The sequence below is a fragment of the Myotis nattereri genome (genome assembly GCF_964212035.1).
Source record: "Myotis nattereri genome assembly, chromosome: 7".
Taxonomy (NCBI): domain Eukaryota; kingdom Metazoa; phylum Chordata; class Mammalia; order Chiroptera; family Vespertilionidae; genus Myotis; species Myotis nattereri.
The window spans coordinates 6,419,839-6,441,199 of NC_138082.1; the positions used below are offsets into that span (position 1 = coordinate 6,419,839).

A 21,361-nucleotide genomic window follows, 5' to 3' on the forward strand; every position below is an offset into this window, starting at 1 on the left:
TCAAGGCCATGTACCTTGGTTGCGGGCATATCTCCAGTAGGGGGTGTGCAGGAGGCAGCTGATCGATGTTTCTCTCTCATCGATGTTTCTAACTCTCTATTCCTCTCCCTTCATCTCTGTAAAAAATCAATAAAATATATTTAAAAAGATAATGTTCAATTTGTAACAATGAAATTGGGGGTCACCACAACATGAGGAACTATGTTAAAGGGTCGCGGCATTAGGAAGGTTGAGAACCACTGATCTAAGTTATTCCATGAAAAGCCTTTCCACATTCCAAGAAAGCTGAGTGATTTTTGAGTGTTTAGTATTTGCTCTAGTGGCATATTTTAAGTTAAATCTAGCCCATGGTGTTTTTACACACTATCCCTACACTTTACAGCACTTTGGGGCACATTGATTTATAGAACTTGGAACTGAATTTTAATAATCAAGGTTTTACAGTTATGGCTTAGCTATTTTTGCAGCATTACTAGCCATCCTTTCATTTAGTTTTTACTGAAGATGTGGTTGAAGCATAATCCCAAACTATAATGTTTCATTCATGGAATGATTTTACATTAGAGTTTCTAAAATAGAAAAGTTTTGGTAAAGGAGGCCTGTATGTCTTCCACAGACAGAAAGTTGACGATTAATTTCATGATAATACATTAGTATTAGTCTTCTATTTTTTTGATGGCAGTCCACATTTCCCTTAGGTTATTTTGAAACCAATACTTTATTGGTCTGAATGCTTTTAAAAATTTTCCTTTGCCTTAGTGGTAGCAACACATAGAGATTTTTTTAAAAACTTTAAGAAACAATGTATGGATATGCATATTATACATGAATTAAATATTGCTCTGATAAGACAAATACTTAGATGGTCATAATAGTTAGTAGCCCACTGACACCTAATATTCAGTATACGTTTTTATATTGAATGTGTGTAATTTTAGAGGAGATGGTATACAAGGACTAATGACTCTTATGTTTGCTTGTTTGTTTTTAATCAAGTCTAGACTGTCTAAAATGTCCTAATTCCTCTAGTGCAGGCAACACCGAGGAGAAAACAAAATCCAGACTAGTATGCCCTCTGTGCTATCATGAATATATTTCGAACAGAGGAAACTATGAGTTACATGTTATTATATAGCAATCTAGTTTGAAGCGTGTCTTTTCTTTTACTTGGAAATAAGTGTGTTGGATTCACAACACTTGAAATAAAGGGAAGTACAAAGTGATGGCTAAAGAACAGCTGTACCTGTCAGAGAAATGAAGACTTTCTCCTTGTAAATTAATATCCCTACATGTATGGTTTCATCATCATCAACTTGCCCAAAGTTGAATATAACACAAAAGTCTAAATTCTTTGACTTTAAATGCTTAAAAGGTTCCCTGTTCTTTATGCACAAATAAAGCAAATGTAAGCCAGAAGTAGAGAATTATGTCAATATTTCCCAGGACCTTAAACTCCAGATTCACTGCAGATGGTCTGTAGTTCAGTAGGCAGCTTGAATGATGGAGGATTTGCTTGTGTCTGTATTATTTCACAGTTGATTTGTGAAGATACTTTTGCCATCAGTGTTTCCTGTTACCGAAAAACAACACTGAAATTGATTATGGAGGGTGAGACTTCCCATGTTTAATCACTAATATTGTTCCTAAAGTACCAAGAAGGCCCAAAAATATAATCAAAAGAAAACTATATTATACTTATTTCTCTGCAAAGTTTGATGGAAAAAATGCCAGTATTAAATAGGCTGTTTGAATGATGAAAATATGTAATTTCATGAATGATAGAGCTTTCAGTAATGTTTGACCCAGATAACACCGTGTTCAGTGTTTGATCAAAACAGTTTTTCGTTTCTGCCTTTGACTCTGATAGCGGAAGCCTCTCCTACGGTCCGAGGGCTGTGACCATTTGCACATCCTGTTCTCTTCCAGGACTGTCTGAGCTCACACTGCGTACCTGTAACCACTGATACAGCCCCCACGTCTGGGCTGGATCATGGCTACCGAGGAAGGACTGATGTAGCAAAAATAGAATTAATAAGTAAAGAAGTGACCCTGGGACTCTTCAGGCACTCGCTCTCCTTGTCTGCCTCCCAGCGTGTTGCAGAGCAGCACCTGGCTGTCTAGGGAAGGGGAAGAGGCAGCGGTAGCCAATAAGTAGAAATCCCGGTTGCATTGGTAGGAAAATGGTGAGGTGCAGATACTGTTTAAAAGGAAAATGATGGGTCCCTTGCATGCCTGGTGCACTGATCCGTGTCTGCTTGCTTCATCAGCTTGCCCGACAGAAGGTGGAAAATGTCTTGGGAAAAATTACTCAGAGTAAAAATAAACTGGCCTATGAAAAGGGAAAACTCCAGGTATGAGGTTTTATTTTCTGAATTTTGTTGTCTAACCTTTTAATGTTATTTGTCAGTCTAAATATTGATGAATTTTGAGAGTACCTAGTCTGTCATTTACTAATTACATAACTTTGGATCAGTCTTTGAACCTCCCTAATTTTGTTACTGCATTAAAATCTAAGTGACTTCTATTTACGTACCTATACTGTAATGTTAAAACCTTAAATCTCGAAGCCAAAGGCCATTCTGTGAAGCTTTATTATAATTGTTTAATGCAAGGTCATTTACTGAGAATGTAGAGAGCCTGTGTTCTCTCTTTGCTGAATTTTTTCTAACTTTCCTAAAGAGAAATAACCCTGGAAATTGGTACTCTGAGGCACCAGAGTAGATGAGTGAATGGGATGATACCACTCTTCCTTTGCAAAGGTTTTATTTGTTTGGTTTTAATAAAAAGTTTTTATTGAACTATAACATATATACAGAAAAGTACACAGGTCACTGCCTGGTAAATTTTTACAAAGTAAAGCTACTCATGTGATCACCACTCAGATCAGGAAATAGAACATTCCAGAACTCATTGCATAGCCTTTCCCAGTCACTGTCTCCAAGAAAGGTAATTCCCATCCTCACTTCTGACACCTCAGATTAATGGTTCCTGTACTTGAACTTTAAATAATAATACAGTGTATATATTTTTGTATCTTGTTTCTTTCACCCATCACTGTAATTGAGAGCTTCATCTATGTTGTTTGTTGTAATACTTTGGCTTAAATTGCTGCTTGGTATTTTATTATATAAATACTAGAGGCCTGGTGCATGAAATTCATGCACTCGGGGGACCCTCAGCCCAGCCTGCACCCTCTCACAGTCCAAGAGCCCTCGGGGGATGTCTGACTAATGGCTTAGGCCCGCTCCTAAGCTGTCAGTTGGACATCCTTAGTGCTGCCAAGGAGGCGGGAGAGGCTCCCACCACCGCCGCTGCGCTCACAAGCCATGAGCCCGGCTTCTGTCTGAGCGGTGCTTCCCCTGTGGGAGTGCACTGACCACCGGGGGCGGCTCCTGCATTGTAATGGTCGCTTAGACTTTTATATATATAGATTCGCTTTAAAAAAGGAAAAAAATCTGTGCTATGCTGAAATTATCACAATTTCTTGAATGTATTTTCACCCTTTGGCAGTTCAGGTTGTTTTTACTTGGAAGCTCATTTCAAACTGTGAAAGGGCTAACTAACATTGTAGGTATGTCCTGCTTCATTTCAAATGTACCATATGTAGTGAAGAAAAAAAACTAGAAAATGCATTGATTGCGTTAGTTTAAATACTTGCCTTACAAAGCATATCCAAATAAGACTTCCTTTCCATCTCCCTTAGCTGTCTCAGAGTTTCCCTAGCGTTGTATTGAGTCCTGCATCCATCTCCATCTGTGTATTTGGGCACTGGAAAGAGTGTGCGGATGTGACCTTGCCCAAGTGTCTGCTGGTCCTGCGCTGGCTGCTGCGCTGGCCATGGGAGCTGCGTGGGTAGTCATGGCAGAAACACCCGAGATCTGGGCCGCGGGATGCATTTGCTTCTGTGTCCTTTCCCATTTGAATGTCCTGAGTTAGAAATCCTACCAAATAAGAACTTCAGTGTAAAAACTCAGGGCTCTCGATAAGAACATGTTGTCTGACAAGCGTGACGGCATTGTGCCGAGTGCCCAGGAGGCAGGGCAGACCCCTGAGGAGCGCTGTGGCGTGAGGATGGTCCGTGCTGTGCTGGGAGGGGGCACGTCGGAAAGTCCTCAGTGACGCAGCCACTTCCCACTGGGCTCAGAGGCTGACGCTTGCTTGTGTTTAAAATGAGAGTAACGGCTGCACCACCGCCTCCTTCAGAGGCAGCATTTCCCTTCTGAACCGTAAGTGGGAACCATGACGACTTTTGACTGGTGGCCGTGGGGACCCACAGCACGTGCTTTTCTCCTGTGCGCTGTGGGAAAGGCGACGGGAACGGCCAACAGGAGGGAAGGGAGGACGCTGCTGATGGCTCAAGACACAATGTGCTCGCATGCAGCTCTCACACAGCCTTTCAGAAAACACTACAAGCATGCAGAGTTCAGCAGCTCTTTAAATGTCCAGAGCTCCAGCCAAGGGTGCTTGCCCCCCCGGTAGGAAACAAGAAGATACCACAAGAGAAACAAGTTTTTTAAATTAAAACTTGGGGTGAAATTTTTCCTGATTTAAGAATAGGCTCAGCAATGTTAGTTGTTGATTTGTATGAGAGAGTTGGGAATAAGAGGAAGAAAATGTAGAAAAACATAATTTGGAGATGTCTGAGTAAATATTAATGATAATCATTTTCCCCAAATGATCAAAATCTTTAAAGGCAAAGATGTGAGTGGTCACTTTTATGAGTTAGTTCTAAAACACAATTCAGCATATAATTCCACTTATTCAATTTTTGTAATTCTGCCAGTGAAAACACAGACTGTCTCCTTGCATGTTGACAATTCTAATGATCCATATTTTAAAAGAAGTTTGAATGCCAGATACCACAGTTCCTTTAAAATTGAAAGTTATTACCTACAAAGTCTCACTGTTATGAGTCATGTTAATTTGGAATTTCCATAAGCAGTAGAAGCCAAATGAATTATCTCTGTACATAAAAACAGATTTAGCTTATTTTAGCTGATGAAGTCACTACGTATTTCAGTTGAAATAACATTTTGCATTATTAGAAAAACTTAGGATTGCTTTTTGCAGGGTTTAGGGATTCTCTAAATTTGTTTTGAAACTCATGAAATCTTTTTTCCCTTTTGGAGTAGATAACTATATGTACAGTATCTAATTATTGACGAGGCTGATTTTTATTATTTTTTTGCCTTTTCCCTAGATAAAAGTGAAACAGCTGGAAGAGCAGCTACATTCTTTCACTGAAACCTGCTCACAGAATGACCATCTGCGCAAGTTGAACAAGGCTCTGGAGGGCAAATACACTCAGGTGTGATTGACAGCTACAACAGATGGCTGTTGAGCGGTTTTAACTCATTTTTAAGAGATGGATGCCTTTTTCCCACCTGACCAAACAGTGCCAGAAAGATGAATATTCTCAATTAACTCAGTTCAACAAGCGTTTTTTAAACACACAGTATGAACAAGGTTCTGCTAAGCCATCGAGGCATTCACAAAGATGCCTGAAGCTCGCTTACGCTCTAATTTGAGGCTTAAAAATGTGCTCAATAAACTTTATTGTAGAATAGAAAGCAGGACTTTCAGAAACAAAGTAGCTTGTATTTTGAGCATTCATAGGAAACACATTACGATGGAGCTTTCTAACTTTTGGCGACAAGTCTCTGGTTTTTGAATTCTAGGCAACAAGACACACCTGCAATCAGCTGCTTACTTAAAAAGTGTTAGTAAAGCAGGTGCTTACTTGTCAGCATGGTGACTGTTGAGATTGATAACATTTTTAATTGATTTTTTTTTTTAGAGAGGAAGGGAGAGAGAGAGAAATAGAATTAAACCCACAACCTCGGTATATGCCCTGAGTGGGAGTCTAACCAACAACCTTTTGGCGTGAGGACAGTGCTCCAACCAACTGAGCCACCCAACTAGGGTGAGATTGATGATAGCATGTTAACCAATGAATAGAGAAAGTTAGACAAGTAAGATATAGAAAATATTTTGCGAGGAAAATAATCCAGGAATGTGTAACCCAGGGGTCCTCACACTACGGCCCACGGGCCACATGCAAATACAAGTATTTGTCCCCGTTTTGTTTTTTTACTTCAAAATAAGATATGTGCAGTGTGCACAGGAATTTGTTCATAGTTTTTAAACTCTAGTCCGGCCCTCCAGCGGTCTGAGGGACAGCGAACTGGCCCTCTGTTTAAAAAGTTTGAGGACCCCTGGTGTAACTGAAAGAAAGTGATTCATTTCAGTAATTTACAGATTTACCGTGTATATTTTTAAAACACCTCTGCCCCTCTCCAGCAGCATGTGTAGTTTCGGTAGCTGTGACATTTGTGGATGTGCCTTCAGTAACCAAGGAAGTGGAATGTGTCTCCAGATGGAACCCTGTTAGGGTTCTAACCATCTGGCTGTCGGTCCAGGGCCTCGTTAGAGGTGCTCTCCCTCTGGGATTTGACAAAGGGCTGCTCCTTGGCTGGGATAGACTCTCGGTGGGGTGTCCTCATCCTGAAAGCGCGGAACACTTTTCACATTATACTTCCCATCACGGCTTGGCTTAGAACGTTGTTGTTCCTCCTAGCAAAGCGGACACTCTTTGAAAAATAACTACATTTAGTTGAGTTTAGTTTAGTTTATTGTTTTTAATTGGTGATGCCTCCAAGAAGAAGGAAATCTCCAGAGAGGCCTGCATCTTCGAAATTTCTTGAGAGCTATAGACCCAGCGTCAAGGAAAGAACCGCGTCCGTGGGTCTGCCCAGTGTTGTTCCCAACTCCACACGCCACGTGGCCTTTGCACCTGCCCTGACTTCTGGGAGATCTCAGGACACTGGGGACTCTCGAATCTCTCTAAAGACTCTCTTGAATGCTATTAAAACCATGGAGGGAAGACTGGAAGGTAAAATAGACATTCTTGCCTCAAGACCATTTAAAACTTATGAGGCATCGTATTTTCTTAAACGGGATTCGGTAAGTAAAGACCATAAATGAAATCATTAGGAAATTTGAGATTTATATAACAACATGAGGCCCGGTGCACAGATTTGTGCATGGGGGGGGGGGGTGCGGAGGGCATCCCTCAGATTGGCCTGCACCCTCACAAACCGAGACCCCTCAGGGGATGTCTGACTGCCGGTTTAGGCCTGCGGGATTGGGCCTAAACTAGCAGTGGGATATCCTCTGAGGGACGTAGCAGTGTGCCAAGTGGCAGATGGCCAGGGAGGAGCCCGAGCCGGGTCAGGTGCCATGCCCCTCACGCTCATCCTGGCCTGCTGCGCCTGCCACCACCGCTCGGTAGCGCTGCCGCGGAGTCAGGAGAGACTCCTGCCACCACAACTGCGCTTGCCAGCTGTGAGCCCGGCTTCTAGCTGAGTGGTGCTCCCCCTGTGGGAGCGCACTGACCATCAGGGGGCAGCTCCTGCATTGAGCATCTGCCCCCTGGTGGTCAGTGCGTGTCATAGTGACTGGTCCACTGGTCATTCGTTCATAATAGTTGCTTAGGCTTTTATATAGATAGATGAAGAATAGTAGTAACAATCCAGAAAGATAATGTTTTAAGGTCTGAGTAACAGGAAATTAGGGGATACTGATGATACAAATAGAAACCATTCTGTCTCTCACATAATTATTGTTTTGGGACATAGAAAATATCAGATTTTGCTTAACAATAACCATTGACATTTCTAAAATCTTACTTTGATTTATTTTTTAATTTAAAATATCTACCTAACCTTAAATGTTCGAATTAAGTTGTTTGGTTAAAGCCTGATTTTAAAATAGAAATACGTGAATAAAAACCCTAAGAACTTGAACGTCAGAAAATATTTTCCAAAGAAAACTTTTTAGAGCATCCATCTTTGCTTGATACGTAAACCATGAGTTACTACCACACCCCTACTTGCATGTCTAAAAGGGGAAAACTGGTGAGTCCAGGTTAGTGAGGATGTGGAGCAGCAGGGCTTCCCATACGCCGCCAAAGGGAATGTGAAATGGTGCAGCCGCTTTGGAAAATAATTTGGTAGTTTCTTTAAAAATGAACCATAACTACTACCATATGACCCAGCCATTCTACTAAGTATCTACCAAAGACAAATAAAAACACTGTCGACACAAAGACTGTACACAGTTGGTCACAGCACCTCTGTCTGTAAGAGCTGGAAGCTGGGAGCGACTCGCAGGTCCCGCAGGCGGACGGGTACTGCCTGTGGGACGGCCGTACGGCAGAGGATGGACACAGCAGAAAGGCACGGACTCGGGACACAGGCGGGAGCTTGGCCCCATTTCACACGTGGCCTCATCGTCTTGCCCCTTCATCCCGTATTCTGCACTTTCATGGCGATGGTCATCTATTAGGTTTGCTCGTTTATTCACACATTTATTTTCGCTTTGGAGTTTTCTTTAAAGGGAAAAACGGCTAATAAAAAAGCTGATTTTATTTATAATAGTGAGTGAGCACATATAATTGACACTGTAGGTTTGGTTTCTAAGTTGCTGTGTCTCGCTCTAATGCGGTTTATTGTGCTGTGGGAAAGTGATGCGTGGTCCTCGCTCTCCTAAGGTGAAGTCCATCCTTGAAAAAAATGAAGAGGAGCTCTCAGAGGCGGTGAAGTGTCGCGATGCGGCGCTGAAGGAGAGCCAGAAGCTGAAAGGGGACCTGGAGGCCCTGGAGGACAAGGAGAGCAAGAAGGTGGGGTCCTTCCGGAAGCGGCGCTGAGGGGGGCTGTGCATCTCAGGCACACGCGTCCCTCCGGGTCCTGTTACTTGAGGAAGAGACAGTGAGGACTGATCAGAGGAGGATTTGTTTTCTTTAAGAAAACTGTAGAAGCACTTTAAAATGTTTTCCTTAAAAATGCATAATTTCACTCCCAATATTTTTCAACTTCCTGTCTTCATCAAAAGAAAAAGTCCTAATTTTTTCTGTTGGAGCACATCTGATCTTGGTAATAGCCTGCCTCCTTCGCTTTATTAACATGATACTCACTGCTCCCATTTCTTGTTAAATTGTCACCAACTGCTCCCTGCCGAGGCGGGTGTGCTCAGTGGAAACAGGTCACATCCCAGACGTCTCCTTGGCCGCAGGGCTGTGGGTGCAGCCTCTCCCAGCCCCTCCCCCTCCTCATGGTCTTTCTCCTGAGAGAACTCTGACCAGGGCCCGCGGGCCAGCCAGGCTGTGGGTCCCATGTCTCTGTCTAGTTAACGTCTGTGCTGTGTGCGACGTGCCAGTGGTCGGGGGCACTTCAGAGCTCTCCGTGCGGTCCATAGGATCTGAGGCCCAGTTTTATTTTTCTCAAAATCACAGTAACTTAGGAAACAAAGTAAGAATAAAATGTAAAATGTACTTTAATTATTCCTCTCAGCATTCTACCGTGCCTGGTTCCCATACTCCTTTCCTGGAAGTAATGGGACTCAGCAGAAAGAATCAACCATCTTTCCCGGCTTCATTTCCTATTAGATGGGGAACTTTCAGCGGCAGCTGGCAGAAGCGAAAGAAGACAACTGCAAAGTGACAATCATGCTGGAGAACGTGCTGGCTTCGCACAGCAAGATGCAAGGCGCTCTGGAAAAAGTGCAGATCGAGCTCGGGCGGAGGGACTCGGAGATCGCAGGCCTCAAGAAAGAAAGGTACTGAGATGCTTTGCTGTCTGTGCTTGTCCTTTCCTGCTGCTCTGCAGTGAGGAGAAGTGAGAAGTCAGGACACCAGTCAGTTAGAGCTTTCCCCTTGCAGACGCTGGTGATGGTGAAAAGAACTAGTTTAAAGTTAGGGGAAGTCTGGAATTCGAAACCAACATGATTTCCAGAATTTCAAAATGCTTATATTTTTGTAGTGATATAAAATTGTAGAAATTCACGTGATCTATTACATTTTACCCTTGCTGTTTTCTACACCTTAAACTTGTGCTTGGATCTACAGAATTGTAATTGTCAAGATAATTGAAGCTAAGTGCCTACTTTAGTTTGGATTAATTATCCATTTATTAGTGTCCCATTTAAAGATTAACAATTATTTTATATGAATCATTCTGAGAACTACTTCTAGCCATGTTTTATTAGTAAACTCCTTTGAATGTTTCAAATATTACATAAAAGTTTCCCTTTTAGGTTAATGAGCGAATAGTCTGTGTTTAGTAAGGCGTTTGCAATACATTATAATGTGTATATTGGCGGTGCATGTTGCCTCTATGTTATGAGAGGGCAAGTAAGTTTTATAGTCTGCATTACACTCATCTTTATTTTTTACATATTATGAATGTGTCTTCAGCACTTACTGGTAAAGAGAAATTCAAGGGGATGGTAATAAAAATAGTTAAAATTCTAGTTACCTGGTGTATTTAGAAGCAGAAATCTCAACATCAACACAATTCATGTACAAGTGATAGTATGAATATATTCATTCACTGGTACAAAACTGTATGTAATTTATATATTATATATGTTATAAAATTACCAGCCTGTAAGTTAATTATTGACATGTGTTGAGAGCTTAATGCATCAATTTTCAACCTTTTTCACTTCATGTCAAATGTAATCTAATTACTAAAATTATGCAGTACACCAAAATATATATTTTTTGCCAATCTCACAAAAAAGTAGGGATAATTTTGATTCATTTACATAAGAAAGCTACTGTATTGCTTGTTGTCATTTTTTTATTGGCAGTCTAAGGGAAAAGAGGTCAGTGTCCCTGGCTAAATAGGCAGGTATTGCATGTCTTAAAAATTCTTGTGGTGCAAAAAAAATTTAAAAAAATAAATAATTTAAAAAAAAAACACAAAAGAAAAAATTCTTGTGTCACATCGTTTGAAAATTGCTGGCTTAATGTGTCCAGCCAGACCTGTTTCCTAAGCGGGGCAAGTTTTTCATCTGTAGGAGCCTTCGTTTCCTCCCGGAGGCTGAGGCTCCTCGTTGGCGCCTGCCAGCTCCCCGAGACCCTGGTCGCCGTAGCCGGCTCGTGTGTTCCGAGCTGCTGGGAGAAGTCGCCTGTGACCGGGGTGTCATTTGGGTGGCTCTTCTCTCTCTCGTCACTGCCGGTGCTTCCATTGCCAGGGCGCTCAACCAGCAGAGGGTGCAGAAGCTGGAGGCGGAGGTGGACCAGTGGCAGGCCCGCATGCTGGTGGTGGACGCCCAGCACAACAGTGAGGTAGAGGCAGCGGTGGGAGTGATCACCTTGGCGGGTGGTTTCCCTGGGATCTTTCTGTTTTGGAAAAATGGAGTAAAACAGTCAGGTAAATGTCCCTCCATTCAGGTCTGAGTTTTGGACAGTGACATGTTCACACATAGGAAGTGGGCCTGCAGTCTTACAGGAATCCTTTATTGGGAAACCAGGGCCCAGTGATGCCGAGTTCTTTTTGCCTTCTATGGTTCACTTTCTTTCCATTGATCAGCGTAAATGAATGCAGACGTCAAAGGGCGTGGAGAATAACTTTACCCTCCAGCAGAAGTAGCTGAGCCCTCGCCGGCTTGGCTCATGGATAGAGCATCGGCCCGCAGAAGGAATCATCATGGGTTCAGTTCCGGTCAAGGGCACATACCCAGTTGCAGGCTCCATCCCCAGCCTGGTCAGGGAGGCAATCAATCGATGCCTGTCTCTCACCTTGATGTTTCTCTCTCTGTCTTTCTCCCTCCCTTCCTCTCTCTCTAAAAATCAATGTAAATATTTCCTCCGGTGAGGATTAACAAATGGAAAAAGGAGCTAGAGTGATTCCACTACTAGAAAGCACATCCTCACGTGTGCTCACAGGTGTGTGCACACCTGCAAATGTATCTACACATATGCACGTGTATAAAGTACACATGGATGTTTCATACAAATAAGCTTTTCCTGGATGATACACAGGAACAGTTGCTAGGCCTCTTCTCTACAGGCAGTGAGGCCAGCAGGTGACAGGATCAGGAGGGTCATTTAACGACTTTAAACTTAGGGTACAGCTCTTTAGTGACCAGCACCCCTCCCATTGCCTCCTAAGCGTCCCGAAGCAATGTCCATGTAAGTCCTCACGTATTCCAGGCACCTGGAATCTGCTGCTGATTCCAACAATGATTGTTTTGGCGGCACTTGATGTAGGGCAGGGAGTGGATGTGCGGTGTCATGGGCGGTTTGCATGTTACAGGGGAATGAAAACCCGCTCCTCTTCCAGGTGGAGCCCCTGCAGAAGGCTCTGGATGTAGCGAGAGAAGACAACAGGAAGCTGGCGATGAGCCTGGAGCAAGCGCTCCAGACAAACAACCACCTGCAAGCAAAGCTGGACCACATCCAAGACAGACTGGAATGCAAAGAACTGGAGCGACAGGATTTGGAAAACTGCAAGTAAGGGCAGTGCAGTCACAGTGACCGAGGGGCGTGCCCGGCTCACTCACACGTTCACACCTGTCCTGCCTGAGCCGCACAGCTGAGCAGCAGCAGGGACTCGCTGCCTGGGTCGCTCATGTCCAGCTCTGCCCTCGACGGGTATCGAGCTGCTTCTCCACACAGAGATCAGGCCAAAATGGCACGGATACTGGCTAGAGGGCCCCTTGCATGTCTCTGCCAACCCTTTTCTAAGGAAAGCTTATGTGTCCTTCAGAGCGTGACTGGGAAAAGGAGCTGGAGGCTGTTCCCAGCCGGGAGTGGGGTCTGTCCAGGCAGATGGGAATCGGTGTCCTCCGTTTTGGCCCAAGGTGGTTAGGTCAGGCCCGTCGCGTTCAGGCCAAGCCCCTCAGGTTTTTTCTTAAACCAGTGGTTCTCCACCTTGGCTGCACATTAGAATCACCTGGGAATCTTTTTAAAAATCCTGATTTCTGGGCCTCATCCTCTGGAAATTCTGTTTCTTTGTTATGGGGTGGGGCCACAACATTGACAATTTTTAATTATAAACCTATGTTTTCTATCAGAATTACTTCTTGCGTGAATTTTGGGACACCCTTTAGATCTGCATCCCTTTCAGCTAGTGAGCAGGTGGGCATGGGCGACGGGTCTGAGCCGCAGCAGGGAAGGCGCTTTTCACATCGAGCAAGTGTTATGTTGGGTGTGACGTTTGTTGGTTAAAACAAGTGTGTGTGTCTCGTGCTTTGGGCTGGGCCTCTTTATGCGGAAGGACTGTCTGCTGCAGGGAAGGCGTTCTCCCCTCTTGATGGGCTCAGGTCAGTGAGGCTCACCGGTGGCTGATCTGCTCACTGAGCTCACTCCCCTCCTCACTGAATTCTAACGGAGATTTCCCCTCCGTTCTTTTCAAAACAGAGAGCGCATAACTGAGGAATCCAAGGTGGAGGCAGAGCTGCACGCTGAGCACGTAGAAGCTTTGAGAAAGCAGTTCCAGATGGAGAGAGACAACGCCAAGAAGACGAGCCAGCGGGAGGTGGCCGAGGTACGGCCGGGGCAGAGCCCTTCCTCCCGGGCCACGGGCGGGCCTTGAGGGGCACAGCTCCGGGCGCAGCTCTTCTTCGGCTCTTTTCATCCCCTTGACGTCAGGCCGTCCCTGTGCTGTTGGTAAACTGACACAAAACCAGTTTCTATCACAGTCTCTGCCAGCGAAGGGAGCTGGATGGGCCTTTCTGCACCAGCGAGTGCCAGCTGAGGGCGGGCAGTAAGGACGCTGCCCCCAGGGCCCACGCCACCGTCTCCGTCCACTGCCTCCTCGGGCACACGGAGACGCAGGGAGCCGTGGCCCGTGCTCACGGACCTGTTTGGTTGTGATCGCCACTCTCTACATGAGACAAACGGGAACGTCACAGGCCTCTCCCGGCGGCTGGAGGCTGTGCGCACTAGCCAGTCTGAGGGTTTGACATGAGGGACGGCCTGGGTGACAGGCTGCCTGTGAGAGAAGGGACGCTGGATTGAGACCGGCAGAGCTGACAGGTGCCGAGTGTAAGAGGGCAAGCAAAGCTGGGTGACACGTGAGCAGATGAGGAGGACATGTCTCTCTCGGTCCGAGCAGAGGCTGGGAAACGTCTGAGAAAGCGGCGGACACGGCCTGTGGTGGCCTGACCACCAGAACGCTGGATGTGACCAGGAGTGGAGCACAGGGTGGCGGTGATGGTCTGAGCACAATTCTGGGAAGGAGGTCTGAGCGCTGGGAAGCAGGCAGGAAGGAAGAGATGCTGGAGACAGAGGCGTAAGAGACCAGAGCAGTTACTCTGGGCTTTGGATGGTTAGGGCCAAGCAGATAGCTCTGTGGAAACAGCAGTTAAGTAAAAAAGCCACTTTCAAAGAGAAATCAGACAAACACTGCGTGTAGTATCCTGAGCAAAGGGGAGGGAGGAAGTAAAATCATTCTAAGGCTTTGGTTGGGGTAGTTGGTCTGTATTTTGCCAAATTCGGTGCACTGAGCAATTGCATTTTACTGAGGCCATTCGCGAAATCGATTTCAACTATTTATACAGCGCTCTGTAAATTGCAAAGCACTGTATAAATAATAAATGTTATACAAAGAAAACTGTGTGGAAAATAAAAAGGTGCACTGACATTAAAGGCACCTTTAGTCAGAGATGGTTGTTCAGAATCCGTCGGTCCTTTTAACCAGGATGGTGAACGTGGGAGACGGGGCGGACGTGGAGTGACCCGGGGAGCCGTTAGCAGGGCTGGGGCACGGCTCCCCGTCCCAGCTCTGCCTCCTGTTAGCCGTGACCCACTGGCTGCCGTGCACATGCTGACTCCGAGCCCGTTTCCCTGGTCACTGCCCAGGTTTGTGGTGAGGGTTAAACGGGAAATCCGTGGAAAGTCCTCGTCACGGTGCCTGGACACAGGAAGCGCTAAGGGCAGGTGTTAGCTCACCCAGCGGCAGACAGGGCTGTGATGGATGTTGCAGGAAAGTCTGACGGGTGGTTGCTTGGGGGGCAGTAAAAGGTCAGCATTGAGGCGTAGAGTGGGGATCTGAAGGCAGGAGCTCGTGCAGAGAGGAAAGGTGCAAGTAACGACTTCCCCACCAGCCACTGGGCCGGCCGGCCCAGCCCCTCCCTCCTCAGATCCTCTGCTTCCTGCACGTCCCGGGCACTGGCTTAAGGGCACGTGAGGTGGGGGAGATCTAAAATAATTAAGTATTTTTAAAAGTTCAGCAGGCATAGTAAAAAGGTTGAGTTTATTGGAATGAAAATCAGTGTGGGTCGGGGCATCCAGTCTAGCAGACGAGAAGCTCCAAGGAGCGCGTGAAAGGACTTTCCAGGCGGAAGGGAGCGGGAACCAGGAAGGTAGAGGCAGAGAGCGGTCGGTTCCTGCGAGGTCGCTTCCGTTGGGGCCCGGCAGGCGTCGGGTGGGTTACAGGCCTAACTGGTGTCGGCCTGTCAGGTGGTTCCTGCGTTAGGTCCCGCTTCTGGCAGAGCCAAAACTGCAACTGCGTCGTGGTGCGGTGACAGCTTAGCACGTGTGACTCCCTTTGGGGCCTGTTGACTGTTGAACAGTTCCCTCTCATCAGACCCAGGCCCGACGGAGAGAGGTCTCCTGTTCAGTGCTGCTCCCCGCTGCAGCCTGCAGGTCTTACAGCCTGTTGCAAAGCCCGTGTGTGACGCTCACAGGTCCGGACGTCTTTCTGCCGAATCTCTGTGGCACTCACAGTCGTGACTTTGGGTTCGCGTTATCTAAGTTAGTCATTCTCTTCTTCCTTTCTGATGTCCTCGTCTCGGGAACATGTGCTCGGTGGTGAGCAGCTGTGGTCGTGTGTGTGAGCTCGGAGGGACTCCAGTGCCAGGGGGACTGCTGGAGCTGACAAGCAGGTGGTCCCCGGTGTCGGGGCGCGTTTCTGAGCCGTGATCCTTGGGACCCAAGCCAGGGAGCATCGCTAAGTCAGAGAGAGACCCTCTTGAAGGAGTCGCTTTCTCGGGCCAGCTGGTTGTGCAGCGATCCGTTGCTGAGCCACGACTTCCCCAGAAGTGTCCATCCGAATGCAGCAATGGTGTTGGTCACAGCACAGCTTCCCGGCTGTCTGTCTAAAAGATAGTCAAGGGCTGTCCTACAGCCAAGAACAACTTCACAGAGAGCCTGGGGGCTTTAGTTGGAGTGCTGTTCTAGCAGCAGGTTCTGCTGTATCTGTGAGATCACAGCCTCCTCTGCCTTCGCTCCTGGTTAGCGTAGGGATCTGCAGGTGGACGCTCGCTTCGGATCATGAATGGCTCCAGAGAAGTCCCCTTTGAGTCTGGGGCTCGGACCTGAAGGGTGGCCTCCATGGAGACCAGTACGATTAACAGTCTGTAGGCCACGCAGGTGGTTTATTCTGGGTACCTTTGCCTTGTGTCCTTTGGTACAGAACCTGTGGCGAGGTTCCCCAGGTTCGGATTTTTGACGTGGGGTTTGGAAATGACCCCCCCTGCCCCTGTGGTTAGGCGTCTGACACAATAGAGAGGGGCTGAGTGTGTTCCAGAGAAGGAGGATGTAATGCAGAGCTGCAGGGTCACGTCCACGCTGTGGCACGTCCACAGGTGTCGGGGGGTTGGGGTGCCCACTGGGCAGGGGCCTGTTTCCGGGCCAGGGCAAGGCAAAAAGCGGACAGTCCTAAAGACCTGATGTCGTAGAAGTAGGAAAGGGATGGTCAGAGGAGGAAGGAGGAGTGGGAGGAGAAGGTCTCGCTCTGGGGAGCAAGCAGGGTACCTCAGTGTCAGCTCCTAGGCAGTTTGATTTTGAGGTCCCCAGTGTGTGTCGACACAGGACCAGGGTCAGGGGAGCCCTTTGGCTGTGACACGTGCCCGGGGTCCTGGCCATCATGTGACCTGGTTGTGACCCCTGAGCAGTGCCTGTGGCCAGGCCTGCGTGCCTTCTGTGCTTTGTCTTGTTGAGCTGCTGTATTGTCCTGTGAAGGCGGCTGTCACACACGTTTCCAGTGATGAGCCTGAGGCTTCCGGAAGTTAATTACCCAGAATCACTTGGCGAGTCAGTGGTGAGCTGATCCTTGAACGTAGGTCTGACCCCAAAGCTGTGCTCTTTCAATGTTGAACTTGCATTTAAATGGTTTATCTGTTCTAAGGAAGACTGTGTTCTTTAAATCACTTAGCGTGTTCCTCCACTGACCTGTTATTTCAAAGGCAGGTTCCAAGAGAACACAGTGTAGGAAGGTGAGCATCCGCCTCGTACTAACGGAGGTAAGGATGTCCCGTCCCTGCGTTCACAGCTGAAGAAGGCCCTGGAGGATGCCAACTGCAGGTCCGTGGAGGTGTCGCGCACCAACCGGGAGCTGCGGCAGAAGCTCACGGAGCTGGAGAAGCTGCTGGCCGGCAGCAAGGAGAAGATCAAGAACCAGAAGGCCCAGATCAAGCTCCACTTGTCGGCCAAGGCGAATGCTGTTCAGAACGTGGAGAGGATGAAGGTTGTATGAGACACTGTCTCCCTCCTTCCTGGGTCTCTGTGAGGAACGGCCTGGGAGGGCGGCTTCAGACCACTCCCAGCCCGTGTCCCGAGTTACAGCTGGACCGGGAGAGCAGGTTGCCCTGGGGCCGTCTCTTCCCACCACGATCCTGCGGCGTGCAGGTCTGGTTCCTGCAGCTGCCAGGGTCACGCTCCAGCTCCCACCGTCCCTGCACGGGGACGGGACAGGGCTCGGCGGGGCGGGGCGGGGCGGGGCCAGTGGGCGGGAGGAGCGCCCAGGAGGCCTGGGGACTGAACTCACGTGGGATTCTTTCTGTCCTGTCGGCCAAGAGCCAGCCGCCCCCTGACCTCTGTGCCGTCTCCCGTTTCCGTTCAGCAAATAGAAACGGAGCTGAGGCAAATGGAGCTGACTAAGGACCAGTACCAGAAGAAGAACTACGAGCAGGTAGGTGATTCCTAGCTCTGTTTACCCTTCACATCAAACCCCGAACTTGGACCCACCTGTCTGCCTGTCTGTGCCCCCAGTCGTTGAGCATCCAGAGGTTTGTGTCTGAGATGACGAACCTGCAGAAGGAGATGCAGCTGCTGGCCAAGAGCCAGTACGAGACCTCGGCGCGGAACAAGCAGCAGGAGCTGCGCCTGGAGGCGGAGCGGAAACTGAGGCAGGAGCTGGAGCGCCGGTGCAAGGTAGGAGGCCAGGCTCAGCCCAGGGTGATCGGCTGCGCACGGCCAGCCCCAGCGTCAGCGCACCGGGTTTCCCAGATCCCGCAGGAGAGAGGCCGACCGGTCGCTCATCGTCACTGAGCCCCAGGGTCACGGTGTCTAGGAAAAGCCTGGGCTTCAGCCACGGCACATGCTCCCGTTTCCAACTGAATAAAAACAACGGTCGCTTTTTCTGTGACTAAAGCTCTCCTGTGCAAAGGGCTAGGCACGCAGGAGGATTTCTGAGCTGAAGGCCAGGGTTGGCAGGGACGTGGCGCCCGTGGCTCCTCCCTGTGGCCGGCTGATTCCAGGGCGGGAGCTTTTTGGTTGATACGGTCCATTGGGACTTTGTAAAAATCTTTGTGTCCCGTTTTCAGGAATTGGAGGAAACGGTGAGACACCTGAAGAAATGTAAAGAGGTGACAGAGAGTAAGCTGAAAGAAGCCAGTGTGGAATCAGAGCAGGTACGCTGGCCCAGGCAGCCACCTCGCAACACACCTGAGTCAGCGTAGCCCTTCCTCACGCTACGTGAGGCGCACGGCAGGCAGGCAGGCGCGGAAACGCTTTTAGATTCAGATGGTGGGTCCTGAGGAGAGACTAGAGCGCTGAGGTCCAAGGCCCGCCCCTAGCGAGAAGGGAGGCCGGCAGGTGCGGGCTGAACGCATCGCTGTGCGGCGTGAGCTGCCGAGGGGAGCTGGTTCAGTCTCCACCGGGAGGCGGAAAGCAGGCCTCCCAGCTCGTGACCTGCTTCCTCGGTTCTAATATCTCCAGTTGGCGTTGGGAGGGATGTAAAGTCATACATTTAGAGCTGGAAAGGATCTTTGAAATCATGAGTCTCCCACCTCCGCCCCTCTTTCCAGATGAGAGAACAGATTCTTAAACTTAAGTTATCATGTGATGTTGCTTTCAGTTGGCCACGGTTTCCCCTTTTATAGCGTTCCCTTAGATGGAATAAGAAAGAGACTGTGGCCTGCGACACATCTGAGCAAATGCCAGCGGGACCCCTGGGCCCAGGAGGGTGCCTCCGCTGCGAGCTCCCCAGTCCGCCAGGCTAAGCCCATGCTGTTAGTGATAGGTGGCTCCGAGTGAGTTTCAATCCATGTTAGCTGCCTTCTCGTTCGCCATGCAGGAGGAGACAGGATGCACAATGCCATTCCAAGCATCTTTCTTCCACTCCTGGTAGAAGTGCTGGAGAAAGGTGGGGTTCGGTTTGCTTTGGGGGGTGGGAGTGTCAGTATCACCAGGCTGCACGCAGACCTGGAAAATGCCTTAGCTTTGTGGCTTTCTCAGCGTTCATACGAGGGAGCTCTCTGTCCTGTACCCACTCGACCTGGCAGCACAGGACAAGGCCGCCCACTGCTGAGGACCCGCTCCACGCAGGCTCCAGGCGGGGAGTGGAGGGGAACGAGCCAGAGCCTGCTCTCACGCACGTGCCTTCCCGGGCACGAGAAACGGCCGCTCAGAGCTCAGCATCAGAAACGAAATGCTGCCCACGAAGCAGCCAAAGGGGGCACAGTCCTTTCACTCTTTACTCTAGAGGAGGTTCCGCAGCCGTTCGGAAACAGCCTTCTTGTAAAATACACCTCTCTCGGCTCTGCCTTCAAATGACCAAAGTGCCCCAGCTACTCAGAAAAGTGCCAGGCACCTGTAAGCGCTCAGCGGGCCTTTGCCAGTAAGTGAGTACTGGCTCCAGCTCATTCAGAGACAGACCGTCCGGGGGCCTGTTTGCTCTGACAAAGACAAGTGGACGTGTGTGCTTCTGAGCTCCAGTCTAAGCTGTTTATAAGAAAGGAAATAAAAAAATGCTACGTACAGTAAGCTGGTCCCATTTCCTTGTAATTCATTCTGTTACTTTCAGAAAGCACAACAGAAAAATCAGGCTTTACAGTTTAGGGACTTTGGGAAAACTATTTAGTCTTAAAAAATCAAAGTCTAAATTTCAAAACATGGCTTGACAGTTTAATCTTGAGCGCCATCTTGTCCTGTCATTCTTCTCTCCCGGCTTCTGCCTTGCCTTCGTCCGCAGGCAGGAGCCCTGGGCAGGGCGTGAAAGCCGCAGGCCCATCTGCGCTCTCTCCTCCACTTTGAAAGTGACCCTCCCACCTGGAGAAGGCGTGCGGTGCGCACAGGTGCCAGGACCCTCCATCAGCATTGGGGTCTCTTAGTGCCTAGGTGAAAGGTCTCCTGAACTAATACACAGAGAATGTCTGTTGTTGTCACTTTAACAGTAACATTCGTGTGTTCAGATCACAGCTAACCTGGAAGAGGCTCACCGCTGGTTTAAGTGCAGGTTCGACGGCCTGCAGCTTGAGCTGACAAAAAACCGGCTTCAGAGGCTCCCCCAGGAGAGCAGGTGCTGGGAAGAGGTGGGCATCTCGGCGCGGCTGCCTCAGCAGACCTTAGAGCTCTCCGCACAGTCTCTTCATCAGCTCCTCTCTCTCTCTCTCTCTCTTTCCCTCTCTCTCTCTCTCTCACCTGTGGCTTTCTCTAAACCACCGCAGGAAAAGCAGTGAGCTAAGCTTTCCTTAGAAGCCCCACCTCCCCAACTGTCCCAGTTAGCACCACCTTGAAGAATGAATACACAGAGCAGGCCCAGGCCCAGGCCGCCTGAGTGTGAGCAGTGCTGGGTGTGGTTTCTTCCCTCCAGGACCAAGACCAGAGGCACGACACCACCTCCACCCAGTCTATCCTGCACCGGTGGGAGAATAAACAGAACCTCAGGCTGATGCCCAAGAAGTACCATCCTGAGCTGGAGAGGAAGTGACGCCCCTGACCGCGGAGGAGCTGCACCCACAGCCGTGCCGGGACCTGAGCCAGCGCCGGGCTGGCCTGCTGCCACCGCCCCGGACACGACGTCCACGGGGCTGAAGCTTTGGACCTGAGTTTATCCCTTTATGAACTCTGATGATCAATACAAAACACCCATCTTTTTCTTTCCCCGTTTTCCACCCAATAAAGTTATATTAATTTGTGTATGATAATGAGGCTGTTGCTGTTTTTCTAGGTGCATTCTATCCAAAGCACTTAGCGAGGTTCTCTAGGCAGCTAGATGACAGGACACTGCTTCCGGGACTGTCCCAGCCTGACATCCAGTCTCACATCTTGGAAATAGAATCACCTGGAAAGTGGTAAAAGCTACCACTGTGTTGTAGGGTGATTCCCAGGCACCTGCAGGGAGCCCAGTGTCTATGTCAGGGCTCAGCGTGTGAGTGCCCGGGAGGCTGTCGGTGACGGTGGTCAGTACCATCCGGGCTGCGGGAGGCCCTGTGCGCAGATCCCGCTCCCCGGCAGGAGCAGTAGCCCGTTCGCCCTCTGTTCCCAGCCGTGAAGGGGGGGGGGGGGGGGCGCTAACTAGCCACGCACACAGGTGGCACAGGACCAGGCTTAACTGCCACTCAGGTC

General features: G+C 48.6%; 1 protein-coding gene across 2 annotated transcripts in view; it reads left to right on the plus strand.

Annotated features, from left to right (window-relative positions):
• CCDC150 (coiled-coil domain containing 150) overlaps positions 1-20,938 on the plus strand; it is a 42,317-nt gene extending 21,379 nt beyond the window's left edge. Inside the window, exons 11-23 of one of the 2 annotated variants that reach the window (XM_081095708.1) lie at positions 2,268-2,351; positions 5,201-5,308; positions 8,552-8,680; positions 9,446-9,615; positions 11,038-11,131; positions 12,129-12,298; positions 13,208-13,334; positions 17,064-17,258; positions 17,634-17,702; positions 17,783-17,944; positions 18,337-18,423; positions 20,206-20,325; positions 20,607-20,938. In XM_081095708.1, the coding sequence (XP_080951834.1) occupies positions 2,268-2,351; positions 5,201-5,308; positions 8,552-8,680; positions 9,446-9,615; positions 11,038-11,131; positions 12,129-12,298; positions 13,208-13,334; positions 17,064-17,258; positions 17,634-17,702; positions 17,783-17,944; positions 18,337-18,423; positions 20,206-20,325; positions 20,607-20,723 (1,632 nt within the window). In that variant the 3' untranslated portion in view covers positions 20,724-20,938. Of the gene's footprint in view, positions 1-2,267; positions 2,352-5,200; positions 6,964-8,551; positions 8,681-9,445; positions 9,616-11,037; positions 11,132-12,128; positions 12,299-13,207; positions 13,335-17,063; positions 17,259-17,633; positions 17,703-17,782; positions 17,945-18,336; positions 18,424-20,205; positions 20,326-20,606 lie in introns of those variants that run through there. The other variant, XM_081095709.1, reaches the window with a different exon arrangement.
• Positions 20,939-21,361: the final 423 nt, after the last annotated feature.